Below are 14,533 nucleotides of genomic sequence, written 5' to 3'. Positions count from 1 at the left end.
GGCCCATTATCAGCAACCATCACTCCTGTGTTCCAATGGATTGTTGTGTTAGCTAATCCAAGTTTAGCATTTTAAAAGGCTAACTGCTCAGTTGTGCACCGGGGCCTCCCACTCCTATTTCTATTCTGGTTAGAGCCAGTTTGCGCTGTTCTGTGAAGGGAGTAGTACACAACGTTGTACGACATCTTCAGTTTCTTGGCAATATCTTGCATGGAATAGCCTTAATTTCTCAGAACAAGAATAGACTGACGAGTTTCAGAAGAAAGTTCTTTGTTTATGGCCATTTTGAGCCTGTAATCAAATCCACAAATGCTGATGCTCCAGATACTCAACTAGTCTAAAGAAGGCCAGTTGTATTGCTTCTTTAATCAGCACGACAGCTTTCAGCTGTGCTAACATAATTGCAAAAGGGTTTTCTAATGATCAATTAGCCTTTTAAAATGATAAACTTGGCCATTGTGCCATTGGAACACAGGAGTGATGGTTGCTGATAATGGGCATCTGTACACCTTAGATATTCCATAAAACGTTTCCAGCTATAATAGTCATTTACAACATTAACAATGTCTGCTCTGTATTCCCGATCAATTTGATGTTATTTTAATGGACAAATAAAATAGGCTTTTCTTGCAAAAACAAGAACATTTCTAAGTGACCCCAAACTTTTGAACAGTAGTTTATTTGGCACCGGAGAAGCTTCCTCCCCCCTCGCCTTCATTCAGCTCCAGCTAATGTAGAATACATCAGCTAGTCATAGTTAGCTTGGCCTCAGGCATTGATGTCACCTTCCCTGAGACCTAGAGTAGCTGACTCCCCTGAACAGTAGTAGCTGAGCTAGTTGCTTTCGATGTTTAGTGGCACTCAGGATTGTTTCAGTATGGTACTGAATCTCAGTAGTGTTGATACATGGAGTAGCAACACCATGTCATCACCAACCAATGAAATAACAGGCACAAATCAAACAATACAAATCATGGAGATGCAATTCCAAAGATAGCTGGAGTCAGTTCGTCAAAGCACTGTCGTGTTTATTTCTTATCAAGAGAGAAAAAAGGACATGAAAAGCATCACAGTCATAACTGTATGTCTCACGATGGTTACTTGAACATTTTCAAATGCGTTACTTTGATAATATGACACAGTAAAACATACTATAGACAGTTAGCATGTTGCTTCTGTGCTGACAGGACAGGATCAACTCTGAATTGACTTGTTGGCCATTTATAAAAACAAGCCAACATGGCACTTATTAGGGTTGAGTTACATACATAAAGGGACATGCACCCGCAAGTAAAAGGGGGCATGCTATATCACATTTTACACAGCCATCCAAAAATCACCAATACAAAAGAAAGAAAGGTAGAGAAGTTAAGAGAGTGAAAGAAATAAAGACGTAGGAGAAGGGAAGGCCACAGTAACACTGGAGACTGAACAAGAGTCAACTATTCTGTTTCTTATAGACCACACATACACAGTCATGTGGGTAATCTCATAGAAAATTTCTTAAAGCACTTTTTTTAAAAGCCAGATAGAAGGAACAGTCTTTAGTATTTACAGACAGGGCAGGACTATGTCATCTGAGTCCTGTGGGTTGATTTGGGGAGGAGAGGCAGGGTTTAGAGGGGGGCGGGGCAGGTGTCTCACATGATGGCAGTCTCAGTGTGGAGCAAATAGGAGCAGAAAGATTGCTGCTTCAGGGCGGGGCTTGGGGTTCTTGCTATCGTGCTAGGAGTGCGTGCCAAGGTTCTTGGGGGGTGGGATATTGGGCCGGAGGGGGCAGAGATCAAGGCGGTGGGGGCACAGCAAGCCCACCTGGATGGAGGACGTTGATTAGCTGGACGAGCAGGACGAGAGAAGTTACTTGTGGGGGTTGCTGAGAATGAGTCAGCTGGGCTCACCTGGAGAGAAACAATACAAGTTGGTCAGGTCAAGACTGTGTGTGTATGTGTGTGTGTGTCTGTATTTGCTATGCCTATTTCACCTGCTGTGTATCCTGTCTGTAGGCAGTCTGTGCGGCTTGGGGGCAGGAGCTGTACTCGTGCTCAATGTCCAGCATATCCAGTAGCTCAATGAGTCCATTGTCCTTCTTCTGACCTGCAACTGGCCCTCCCCTCTGGATCATCTGAGCCCCAACATAGGATCCACTCAGGTTCCTGTAGTCCACTCCGAGTTCCCCAGGCTGGGGTGAAGGCCTCCTGGCCCTCTCTCCCTGGACCAGACCCATGTCTCTGTCTGCCCTTCCGAGAGCCCTTGCTTTGGGCTTGGGGCTGCCTCCTACCTGGGTCCTCCTCTGAACCCCTGCATGGAGTCCTTTAGGGTGAGCATAGCTAGCCATTGAGGTGCCTCTGCCCTCTCCCAGCTGGCTCCCTCTCCTAAAGTCTTTCACTGCCCCTCGTTCTTGGCTGCAATCCATCCTTGCTGTTAGCACGACGGAATCTGCTTGGCACTTCTGGACAGGCACGCGCCCAGTCATCCTGCTGCCGTCCAGCCCTTTGTGCTGACAGATGGCGGTGGGGCACTTGTTCTCGGTAGGCACCTGGTTGGTCACCACACCGGTATCAGTGAGGGTTTTGCCCTCGTTTTCCTGGAGCATGGCTCCAAACTTTCTGAGGACCGAGGGGCTCCCACACTTCCTGTCCACAAGGACCCCAGGGGCATTGGACATCCTGTCCAGGGCTGGGGAGAAGGTGTCGGGAGGGGCCATCTGGGAGGTGGATCGGGGGGGTATGGGAGGACCTTCTCGCTGTCTGAGGGGGGGATTGGCCCATGTGTTCTCCTTGTTAAGGTCCCTGCAAGGGGAACTCTTTCTGTGTGACACCCTGTTCTTCCTGTTCTCAGCCTCCTCGTCCGCAAACCGCACCTTACTAATCCTAAAACAGATCAACGAGCAAAAAATGTCACCAGTAAGATAACTAAAATAAGGAATTGCATAGGTGGATTGAACTCTCAAAATTAATTTTCTCAAAATGAACTTCACAAAATTATGTCTGTATGAAAGGTCTCTTACCTTTCATTCCCAACAGGCCTCCTCTTCATCTCATCCTGGTGTACAGACTGATCCTGGCTCCCTTTAGTGATCTCCTTCAGATGCTGAGAGAGAAGTGGGACAAGGGTTACCTGGGAGGGAAAATAATCAGTGAAGCAGAATAGTGCAAATAGCATAGATACAGTATATCAAATTCAGCTGTGCAGTCACACTGGCATGGCTGATGCAATTTCCAGTGGAGTATGAAGTTCTATGTAATCTATTTATATTAATATTCCTGAAAACAACCCTGCCTATCCCCTGCCCCTCCAGTGCTGGCAGACTTGAAGGAACCAAATAGGTGTAATCATTATGGTGTTGGCCCCATCTCGTCTTCCAATGAGCTAAGGGGAGATTCTACCACATTGCTTTCACCTATCAGATTTCTTCCCATCTGCAAACACCAAAGAGGTGAGTCATAGGATAAAAGTTGTTTCCGGATGGGGCTGCCTTATGACTGTAACCCTTAGTTACTGTAGCTACTCACATTGTTGATAGCGGAGTTGGTCTTCCGGGTCTTTCCGTGACCATGTCCAAGATAATCCTGCAACAAGTCTCCAAGTTCCACCGCACTGTTGCTAAGGGGATAACCATAGCCGCCATTCTGATGGTTGACAGGGTAGCCGTAACCGTTGGGGCCGTGGTTAAAAGCATCTACAGCACTGGGGTGGTCCTTGGTGGCGTTGACGTGGCTGCCATACAGGTCACAGAAGCCAATGTCATGATGCCCACGGCCCCAATCAATCATCCTATCATTTTTGCTGTTATCCATGGTGACATAATTTCCACCTCTACGAGCCTGCACCTCGTTGTAAAGCTGAAATATGCACATAAACATGATGATTATCAAGACTCTACATTCACAACATGAACACAAGTTTTTATACATACAACAATTCCTTACACTTACAACGTAGATGTATTCCAAAACACAAATATCAATACAAAAGCACTGTATAGCAATATGTACACAAAACCCTTCTGTACGCATGACAATGTCAACCGGCCTTGTTTACGCAATCCATCGCACCATGCCAAAACAGTTACACAACCCAACTATTTTCTATAATCTGCACCTCTGCTACTTCATCTGGAGTGAGTGTGTGCTTCCTTTGACATTCCAATCTTTAATGTGTTCATTAGTATCAACTTTCACAGTGTGTGTGTGTGTTCTGACTGTCTGTCAGCACATCACAGTTTAATTAGCTTGTTAACATGTGTCTGTGTCCTTAGTCCAGAAATGCATAGGGTCGCAGGAAGGGGTGTGCTGCCAACAGTTTATTATAGGACACACACACAACCAGTTAAACACTCTTCAGGAACGACCAAGAGTGTGAGACGAGAAAGACATTATCTCAAAGTGAAAATATTCACAAGTATGTTCACACGACTGATGTAGTGAACCCCATGTCAGGTAATGTTACTCTACCTAGGATCTTGTTAGACCATGTCAGAACGGTGCTTGAGCATGTTGGACAACGTTTAGACTAGCCCATGTATTTGGATTATGTTTTACTTTAGTTTGGACCGCGTTGGACTGTATCTGACCGTGGTTGACCCCTCACCTCCTCTATCTTCCTCTGCATGTCCTGCAGCTGGTCCTCCCATTCCTGCATCTCTGAGTCGAAGCTGTCCAGAAGCTCCCCCCTCTCTGTTCCCCAGCCCCTTCCAGACCGCTTCAGACTCTGCTGTAGTTCGATGGCCTCCATTTTGGGCCACTTCCTGTCCTGTCACAAACTTCCTCTCTTTTTCTGTTTCAACTTCCTAGTGTCTTTCTGTCTTGATGGGGTCACCAACGTGTGGAAATGTTGGAGGAAAACTGCAAAGGGGGAGAGAGTGCGAGAGAGATGATTATTGTGGATGATAAGACATGGAAGCACTAGAGGACAGTAGCCATGTGTACATCAACCAATAAACAAAGGGTCTCAATATGCATTTAGCAGATTTCATGGAAAGATTCAAAGCAATTGGCACATTCCAATCTTTCACATCCTGTAGGCCAGATATTTTCGGCACGCCCTCCCATTCATTCGTGATAAATTATCATATGTAAATATGAAATGTCATAGACTACACATTTTAAGATTAGATCCCTCTCGAGTCAGTTGTTAACCGAATGTGTCATTTATTTTTCAAGTGAAAACTAGGTAAGTCTGATGCCAAAAAAAAGGAAATTCTTGTCTACTTCACCCATATTTTCTTCAATTTTAGCAAAAAAGTAGTGTGTAGTTCCAGTAGTTAGCTACACCACTACCTGGCAAAAAAAAAAAACAATTAACTACTGAAAACACTACCAAGATTTTAAATAAGTTCAACTACCACCAAGCGATTGCAAAATGTAGTTAAATTACTACATGTAGTTCACTACCCCAACTCTGCTTGTGACAACTTCACTGTTTGGCTCTTGGTCACCATCCCCTCTGCTCCAACCCTTCTCTTAGTCTGGGTACCAGTCTTTTCAGCTAACATTCATTTGGCAAATGATATGACTGGCAAGGAGTGGAATGGTATAGCTGATCAGAGACGGCAACCAGACTACCTTTCCCTATGTCCTTCGCAACTTTCTATACTGGAATTTGGTATACATTTCAACTTCGGGGGCATGCACATATCCGGCAGCCATTACCCATTTAACGTACATGCATTCCTCATTTTTCAAATGTTCACACATTATGCACAATGGGCATTTCTGCCCTCAGTGTCAACGCTAAAAGATAAGGTCATTGCCGACTTGGCTGCATGCGCGACTCACCACTAGAATATTGACCATATGCCACACAATATTGGCATGGCTTTCACGGGTTTCCGTAGGCCTATCGCTGCAGTAATATATTACAGTACATCCAGTACATTTTTACAAGGGAGATGATTTGCTACCAACAAATGTTATAGATTAAGTGCGTACCGAACACCAACGTAAGAGTACGGGTATATTTATAAACCTGTAAATATGCATTGTAAACTTGGGAGGGCGGAAGAGAGAAAGAATAAATGTGAATGGCGTATGTGTTTATATTAATAGGTGTCTATAATAAAGAAATCCACACATGGCCAAATGCAACCTATTTGGAGGCGCGTAGAAAAAGGCACAGGTTGATCAAATGTGACCCAATACACAAAGCCCACAGTGGATCTGCAAGGTTATATTTTACAATGGTTTACCTCTGTCCAATGATTATGTTGATAGAAACCAAAGTTGTAGAGATGATCAATTAGCCTTATGGGTAAAACAATGCTTACAACACAACTTAATTGAACGTTCTATATATTTCCACAAAATAAAATAAAATATTAACTTCTGAGTGTGGCCTTACCTGGCTGTGCAATAGCTTCCTTGAATATTTTATTGCCAATCGCTGGCGGTATATTGCAGTGGCATATACATATAATAAATAATAGCAGAAAATGAATCCAGATTTTAGTCTAGCCAAGGTCTTCACAGTGACCCTCTCTTTAGCTCGCAAGATGTGTGTCTGTGTGCCTGGTGGCGGTTCTGCTCCCCTCTTCCACAGCTCTCCCTTTCGGTTGCCTCCAATCTATTACGTAAAGTCGCGCGGATTGTCACTCCTAGGCAGCGGGGTTAAATCCGGAGCAGGTGCCTTTTTCCCCCAGGGTAAACAACTTCTGTTCCAGAGGGGGACCCTGCCTTTATAGTGCGCCTGGTATTTACACCGCGTCACTGGGGCTAGGATCAAGTATGATAATGTCAAATGTATTCTAGCACGACTGTCTTCACCACCATCCTGTCTATAATTACAAAGCAACCGAGAGAGGGAAAGTGTTTACATAGCTATTTTAGCTGCCGTTCTCTGAGCCAATTGGCACCCCTGTTGCTACTCCGCTTTGGGGTGCTTGGCAGATTTCGTCTTGTGACTCCAAGCTACTCGTAATTGTTTACAATTTATAATGTCAAAATGTAGACTACCGATATGTGACAACTGCGCTAATATTTGGATTTGAAAGGCTACGCCGCAAAACTGGATGTCTGGCGCGTTGGCAGGTACTTTGATCCTATTTCACCACTATTTTACAGTTTATTTGTTTTCATATTCTCAATTGCTGTTGGTGAAGGTTGCACAATATCACCGCTCGCGTCATTCGATCCCCGCTCGGTTCTGACCCAAATAGATTACTTGTCGACATAAACAAGAAGCGTTGCAAAACGCATCTGATCGCTCAAAACCAAAATATATTTGGTGTGGATAGGAATGTGGGAATCCTCAGACTAAGGTAATATGAAGCTTTTGTGTGACCGTGTTATTGACTCAAATCTATTGGTACGATGTCCGGGAGTCATACGTGTTTCCTCAGTATAGGAGCTAGCCTACTGTATGCCTACTCATTCCTCGTTCGTTTACCAGAATTAGTATGGTGACAGGAAGGAGAGAAAACACATTTGTTCTTACCTTTTTGAGGTAAAAGCAGCATACTCGTTGATTAATGTAGACCTATAGGCTAAATCTGAAAAAGACTACAACACAGCACTGTCACAATCTGTTACAAAATAAGATGTTGTTAGGGGCAAACACCATTCAGCTGTATTGTCACTATTATGTTTGTTTAAAATTCTTATCTACTAGGCTACCTGATGTGGTGGCCTACCTTCATGGCTAATGGGTTTGATTTTGGAATTGGGCAAAACAGGTGTCATTAGCTAACTCACCTTTACTTGGGGGTGATGAAGGAAGTGGTGGGTAGTGGGTAATGTAGTCTCCAGTGTTGAACATAAGCATACTGTAAATCCAGTTATGTGACTGTGGCCTGTGCTTGAATAGGGAGGCTCCTGTGCATTGACCTTGACAACCAATGTAAACATCAACAGAAACAAACAAACAAAGGATGTGGCTATGCTATTGAGGCGGGATCACAGGACGAAGAAAAGGGTAAACAGAAAGACAAGTTTAAAGATGGTGGCATAGGAGAGGGAGGAGAATAAGACTAGTATGAGGATGAGTAAAATTATGGGCTGAAACATCTGGGCAGAGGAAGTGAGAACATGAGTGTCAACGAAGGAGAAACGAGAGGGAAAATAGGGTCAGAGTAAGAAGGAAAATAGATTCAGCAGAATATTCAATGGTCAGGGACAAGTGAAGAGACTATGGTGATACAGCCAAACCATATCTGAAAGTGGCTTATGGCCAGGTCGGTATGTCTCTTTAATTAAAACACACACACACACAGAGTAATAGTCTACAATAAGATTACAGCACAGCTGCTTAGAACCACATGCTGCTAAAGCTGGACCTCATTCTACACCTCAAATACAGAGACCCAGCCTGTATCAATAAGAAATGGGTAGAAGGCTAATATGTCTGGTCTTTTCTGGCTTATGAACAGACACACACACACACACTTACCGAAAGTGGTTCCTCCTCCCTGTCCTCAGGTTTGGGCACCTCCAGTCTGTCTATGAAGCCCTGTAGCTCCTTCCTGAAGGCCTTCATCTGGGCATTGATCCTGTACAGCAGCTCATGCTCCCTGATCCTACCCCCCTCATCCTCCTCCTCACCCCCGCTGCCTCGCCCGTACAGGTCACCATTGGAAACGTACACCCGCGCCTCTGCGATGATGGTTGCTGTGTCGGCAATTAACCGGTCGATGGTCCTGCCAAGACGCTCCGCCTCCACCCGGATGTCGATCATCTGCTGGCGATCCCGTGGGCTGCGGGGCAGGAAGCGGGCGGCGACCTCTGGGGGCGGTGTGTAGAGACCTCGGGTGGGTGTGAGGCAGCGGGTTTGGTTCCGCACCTCATCTGAGTCACTTTCCCCGCCCACTGGGCCCTCGCGTTTGCGGTGCGGGGGCAGGATGCGGGAGGAGGAGGAGTCATCATCACTCTCGCGCTGCACGGTTGGACCGGTCCCACCCGCGTCACTGTCTGCATCGCTGTCCCGGGGGCTTGTGCACCCCCTCAGGGCCAGGTGGGAGGCCAGGTCGTAGCGCTGCATGTTGGAGAGCAGAACACGGTTCTCATACTGCAGCTGCATCACCTGGGGAGAGAAGAGGACAGGATGAAGGAGGCATGCTATGTTTATGACCATATATTTTTTGCTTAACATATACCATACTTTCAATGTATGTTATGTCACAGAAATAAAGGGGGAAAACCATCCCACCTTCCCACTGAGATCATTAATCTGTAGCCGGGCCGTCTTCAGTTCTTCCTGCAGTGCATCTGCCTTCTCTGTGCTTAGTCCTCCTCCTCCTGCCACCCCTCCTCCATGCCTCGCTCCTCCCTCGTGGGTCCCAGCCTTAAACCTGAGCTTGTTGAGTTCTCCCATCACCCTCTTGTTGTGATCCTCAGCGTCTGCCAGGTTCCTCCTCAGTAACTCTGCCTCGTCCTCCACCAGCTGCAGCTGCTGCCTCAGCTCTGTCATGGCCTCCCCATGGCCCCGGCCCACCCCTACCCTGCCCACAGCCCCGCCACCGGACCCCCCTTCTCCCTCCCCTTCTCCCCTGAGGTCGTCCAGCTCGGCCCTCAGTCCCCGGTTCTCCACCTGACATGAAACACATGACATGAAAAACATTTGATCAGTTATGTTATGAATCACTAGCATCCTCTCTCTGAAAGCAGCTTCTGAACCGAACTAACAGAAATGCTTGGAACAGTTGTGTTCCCAAGTGCAAACTTATTTCCTGGTCTCTTTGATGACATACATCATGCAACCTACATCAAACCCTCTGCATCACATCCTGTCTCTCTCACCTCCAGCTCCACAATCTTTCTCCCTAGGATGTTAGCCTCCTCCTCCACCAGACGCAGACGCAGCTTCAGCTCGGACTCACGGGTGCTGGGGGGTCCCCCGGCCTCACCCTTGGGATGGGGGCTGTCTAGATCCCCGTAGAAGGAGCGGTACTTCTGTAGCTCCGCCTCCAGCCGGTCCTTTTCCTTGTCGATCTTAGCTGTCTTCTTCCTCATCAACACGGCCTCCTCCTTGATGAAAGCAAGCTGGCACTTGAGGTCCTCATTGTGGTCCTGAGAGGGGGAAGTGGAAGGAAGATTTCAGATGTACAGACACAACTCTCGCTGGTGTTTGCAACAAAATCACTTTTTATTTATTTCTAGGATAAAACCATTTCATGTTGAGCCCACACCTCTGTTGGGGTCTGGGCAGACTTCTTGTCAGACCGTTGAACCTCCTTGCTTCCTCTTCTCTTCTGTGACTGTTAGGAATTGAATAACAGAATAACCCTATGTAATATGTATTATAGCAATATATGTGCTATATAGATTATATAGTGTACTGTGGGTGTGTGCTCTTACCTCCTTGACTTTGTCCAGCTCATTCTGAAGGGCCTGTTTGGTCACCTCCACCTCAATGAGTTTCTGCCTCAGTTTCTCATTCTCGTCCTCTGTCTTTGTACGTTTCTCCTCCACATTCTCCAGCTCATGGTGGAGCCTCACAGACACATCCTTCGCTACCTGCATTAGACAAGAATCAGGGACATTGATTAAAAGTTGATTGAATCAATTATCTAGGTGAGTGGACAGCGCATCAACCAACTAAATAAATGAGTTTAAATATCAAGCCTACCCTCCCTCCCTCCCTCCCTCCCTCCCTCCCTCCCTCCCTCCCTCCCTCCCTCCCTCCCTCCCTCCCTCCCTCCCTCCCCCTCCCTCCCTCCCTCCCTCCCTCCCTCCCTCCCTACCTTCAGGTCCTGCTCCAGGCTCCTCAGTAGTTCCTCGTCAATCTCTCCTGTCTGGGCATAGCGCAGCTTCTTCCTCTCAGCCTTCCTCAGCCGGTACTGGAGGATCCGGCAGTTCTTATTGGCTCGCTCCAGTTCACGCCTCATTTCCTGCAGCTGGCACGTGTCCTCCTCATAGAAAGTGTCACGCATCTCATCCATCTCCGTCCTCATCTCCTCGATCTCCGTCTGGGACATCAATAGGAGTGATCAGTCAGTCAGGCACTACAGGGTACTAGTAGCCTACAGGGTACGTGGGGCTCACGCTTTAGTGTTATTGGTGTTGAGTGTTTCGGTCCTCAGAACATGATGCAATTGGATAGGGACATACCAATCTGAACTGATCAATAGGGTCATCATTACAGATGTAGGATCTTAATTTGATTATCTTGTTGCTGGAGAACTGTCCTGCTGTGCAGGAAATGCAAAAGCTGTCCTGTATTTGAGGTTTAAAAAGGCTTCTAAAGTTTGTAATTTCCACTTTGAAATGTCAGACTTGATTATGCCTGATGTAAAATGTATCAACCCATACAAAAATGTCCATTAACTTTAATCCACATAACAATTCACATTTCCTGTTGCTGCAGAATTATTTTCCTGCTGTAGCAAACCGGCTCAAATTAAGATCCTGCATCTGTATGTCAATCAATGATTAGAAGTAGGCTAAACACAGGATGGTGCTTTTTATTGTTCTGAATAGGGAGGAAGGGTTTGGCTTGTGTAAGCTATAGGCCTACCTAAATCATATAGCTTTCGCAAGCATCAATAACGAACCAAGGGAAGTAGACACGTTTCTACATCAGTTCTTTGTAATGCTATGGAAAGAATAATAACTGTTCAGTTAGACTACTTGTGGGCTAAAAAAAAGATGCTTGCTTCATTGTATCAACATACAGTTTTCCAGTATAGGCCTAATAGGCCTAATGATAAACCTTGGGGAATATGCCTGGTATAACGGCAGCAATACTAACTCAGTTGCAGTGTTATCATCAAACACGAAATAAGTCTACCTTTTCACTTAGGCCTACTATGTATAATAGTTAATTAAGCATGCATTAAATGCATTATATGAGCATAGGGCTATGTCAGTGCCAAACTTTGGGCAATATGCCTGATTTCACAATGAATCTTATCAAACAAAAAGTGGTCCATACCAGCAGTGTGTTTGCATACATTGAACATAATGAATTGTACGTCAGTGACGCCAAACCTTGAGATCTTCATTCTCATCCACCAGTCTCTCCAGCTCGTCCTCCGGGCCCTCGTCTTGCTGTGTCACGGGCTCCGCCTCTATGGCCTCTGTAGCCGGTTCCGTCTCCGCCGAGGCCTCCGCGCCCGGAGCCCTTTCTGCCTTGGTGTGCATCTTACTGCCGCTTCTCTTCAGTTTCTTATGTAGGTGGAAGTGGATGAGTTCAGTCTGCAAGCAACCCCCGCTCCACAGACATAGGCCCGGCACGCAGCCCACGTATTCCCCGCTTCTATTCCCTCCGCAGCCTGCTGAAGCTGTCACTGCCTCCCCTCCCCGCGTCTTCGCTTTCCCTTTCACCGAACCCGCCGTGCTGGAGCCGTCTGGCCGGTATGACCCAATATGTTGGGAAGACTCGCCTTTGAGGCAGGATACACGTAACGAGGAACGACGGGTTTGAGAATCTATCGGCTGGTGAAATATCTCCCCCGTACCTTCCTCTCTGCTAGAATCCGCCTTCTTTGCATTGCAATTGACAGCATCGGTTTCAGCACCATCCGAGTGAACAGCTTCCACGTCGCATCGCTCAATCTCCTTCTCCCTCACGACAGCGGTCCTAAACCCCTCGTTTCCCACCTTATTCCTCGATCCTCCTTTGGAAACTATACTTTTGGATCTACTGGAGGATTTCTGGGCCGGTTTTGGGGCGCATTCCCGGATTTTGGTCGGCGAGGGAGCCCGATGCAGCCTCGCTGTGCTATTGTCTGATGCTGCCACTGGAAAATCCGCAGCGCCGCTTGCGGCAGAGTTCATCGTGTCATCCATCAGTCCTGACGTTTCACTCGCCCATCTCAAAGTATGATTTTATTATTATTTATGGAAATAATAAAACCTTAATATAAGTATTGATATGGCCTATTATCATTTAGATAAAATGAAAAAGATGCAATGAAATATGATGGTCAACCGGTTCCACAATTTATAGGCCTACTATAAATAGAAAGTCTGGGTGAAATGAACTAAATCTCGTAGCCTATGCTGCAAATGAGATATGACGTCTGCAGAGTGACATTGCAATAGTAGTTTTGACTTTAAAAAAACAAGGTCAATAGAATCTAACTTATAGACTGGATAAGGAGGCTATTATTCTGGATCAAGTGATACAAGATATACAATTAAATGGGTTTCTACTTCTATAGTGAGTTTTGTAAAGTGCTGTAACTTTTGTTCAATAAAAAATAAACATTCGTTAATAAATTAGGCTACAAACACAAATATTTCCATGCATTTTCTGTAAAATGTCGTACCAAAAACGTGTTATTTTATTTAGGCTTCTTACCGCAAGAGACAGTGCAGTTTCAGCCCAGCGCTAGTGGGCTGGAGAGATGCTGACACAAGGTACCACCAGGCACTGCAGGGGCACGACGAGCCACACAGTATTCATCACGTGTGATTTTAACGTCAAACCAGGAAACAAACATTTGAATATCTTTCTCCAGGCCCATTGTAAAGGACCCATTGTAGCCTTTACTTACTGTCTTAAACTATATACATATTTAACTAGGCAAGTCAGTTAAGAACAATTTCTTATTTACAATGATGGCCTACCCTGGCCAAACCCGGATGAAGCTGGGCCAATTGTGCGCTGCTCTATGGGACTCTATAGCCTGGATTCAAACCAGGGATTGCAGTGACTCCTCTTGAGATGCAGTGCCTTAGACAACTGAGCCACTCCGGAGCACCACTACACTACATCCACACAACTTGAAAAACATCCACACAATGATTAGGCAATAGTTATTGTTTTGTTTTCAAATTAATTATTTTTTCAAATCGCTACAATCTTCTGACCTGGTAACAGCATACTCTCTGACCAATCAAATACAAGGATTGAGAAAAGGAAACCAGTAGGCCTAGTACTACTAGAAGTTCAAGAACTCAGGAACCCATATTGTGCATGCAATGATTTGTGGTGGCCATGGGAGGGTGGTCTCCACCCATCTATCAGCACCATCATAAAGGGCTCATCTGTGCTGTGTAGACAAGGTACCACCAACTGACTGTATCAACTAACTCAGATATAATGAGGGTTGTCATAAGCGGTAGTGAGTGAGTGAGTGAGTGAGTGAGTGAGTGAGTGAGTGAGTGAGTGAGTGAGTGAGTGAGTGAGTGAGTGAGAGGCAGACAGGCAGGCAGGCAATATTACAACCTATATGTTGTGATAATTGCATTGTTTGCTCTATAACCTCTTAGTTCATATGCCTTTCCACCGCTACATATTGGCCTAAGCAGAGTGAGGTGGGTGGGGTCTCTTGGGCACATGCTCATACACAATGTTTTGGGGGGCGTAATAATAAAGATGTAATTTAGCATTAAAAATCAATTAGGCTACCGTTTAATGTGGCATGAACCCAACCAGTAAGGATGATTGTCAACTGATTGTCAAACAAATCACTCTAAAAAGTAGGTTACCTGTGGATGTTCTCCACTCCAAAATCTGGAATCTCAGAGATCTCGGGCGGCAGCGTAGCCTAGTGGTTAGAGCGTTGGACTAGTAACCGGAAGGTTGCGAGTTCAAACCCCCGAGCTGACAAGGTACAAATCTGTCGTTCTGCCCCTGAACAGGCAGTTAACCCACT

The 14,533-nt window shown here is 45.8% G+C and overlaps 1 protein-coding gene across 3 annotated transcripts; it reads right to left on the bottom strand.

The window, feature by feature from the left end:
- Positions 1-4,637: 4,637 nt before the first annotated feature.
- LOC118386996 (protein SOGA3-like) lies at positions 4,638-12,719 on the bottom strand. Of its 3 annotated transcripts, none has more exons than XM_052523828.1 (10): positions 11,919-12,719; positions 10,673-10,897; positions 10,287-10,445; positions 10,118-10,186; positions 9,729-9,998; positions 9,139-9,519; positions 8,383-9,012; positions 7,689-7,820; positions 7,432-7,496; positions 4,638-4,844 (listed from the first exon to the last, which is right to left on the bottom strand). In XM_052523828.1, exons 1-10 carry the CDS (start codon positions 12,717-12,719, stop codon positions 4,790-4,792), a joined length of 2,787 nt encoding a protein of 928 aa, XP_052379788.1. In that variant the 3' UTR covers positions 4,638-4,789. The 3 variants fall into 3 exon arrangements, with proteins under 3 accessions (XP_052379788.1, XP_052379789.1, XP_035630962.1); XM_052523829.1 differs by having other exon boundaries at positions 4,695-4,844; positions 7,689-7,875; XM_035775069.2 differs by lacking the exons at positions 4,638-4,844; positions 7,432-7,496 and having other exon boundaries at positions 7,733-8,000.
- Between the last annotated feature and the right edge of the window lie 1,814 nt (positions 12,720-14,533).

Source organism: Oncorhynchus keta, chromosome 8, assembly GCF_023373465.1.
Source record: "Oncorhynchus keta strain PuntledgeMale-10-30-2019 chromosome 8, Oket_V2, whole genome shotgun sequence".
NCBI lineage: Eukaryota > Metazoa > Chordata > Actinopteri > Salmoniformes > Salmonidae > Oncorhynchus > Oncorhynchus keta.
Note: the sequence above shows the minus strand (reverse complement) of the source record. Positions and strands in the feature narration are given on the sequence as shown.

Bases quoted from the DNA above. Each gene is read 5' to 3' on its own strand.
- LOC118386996 (XM_052523828.1), bottom strand. From the start codon at position 12,719: ATGGATGACACGATGAACTCTGCCGCAAGCGGCGCTGCGGATTTTCCA. The intron at 9,520-9,728 runs GTGAGAGAGACA...GTTTCATGTCAG, and splicing joins GAAAGATTGTGGAGCTGGAG to GTGGAGAACCGGGGACTGAG. The intron at 9,013-9,138 runs GTGGGATGGTTT...TTCTCTCCCCAG, and splicing joins TTAATGATCTCAGTGGGAAG to GTGATGCAGCTGCAGTATGA.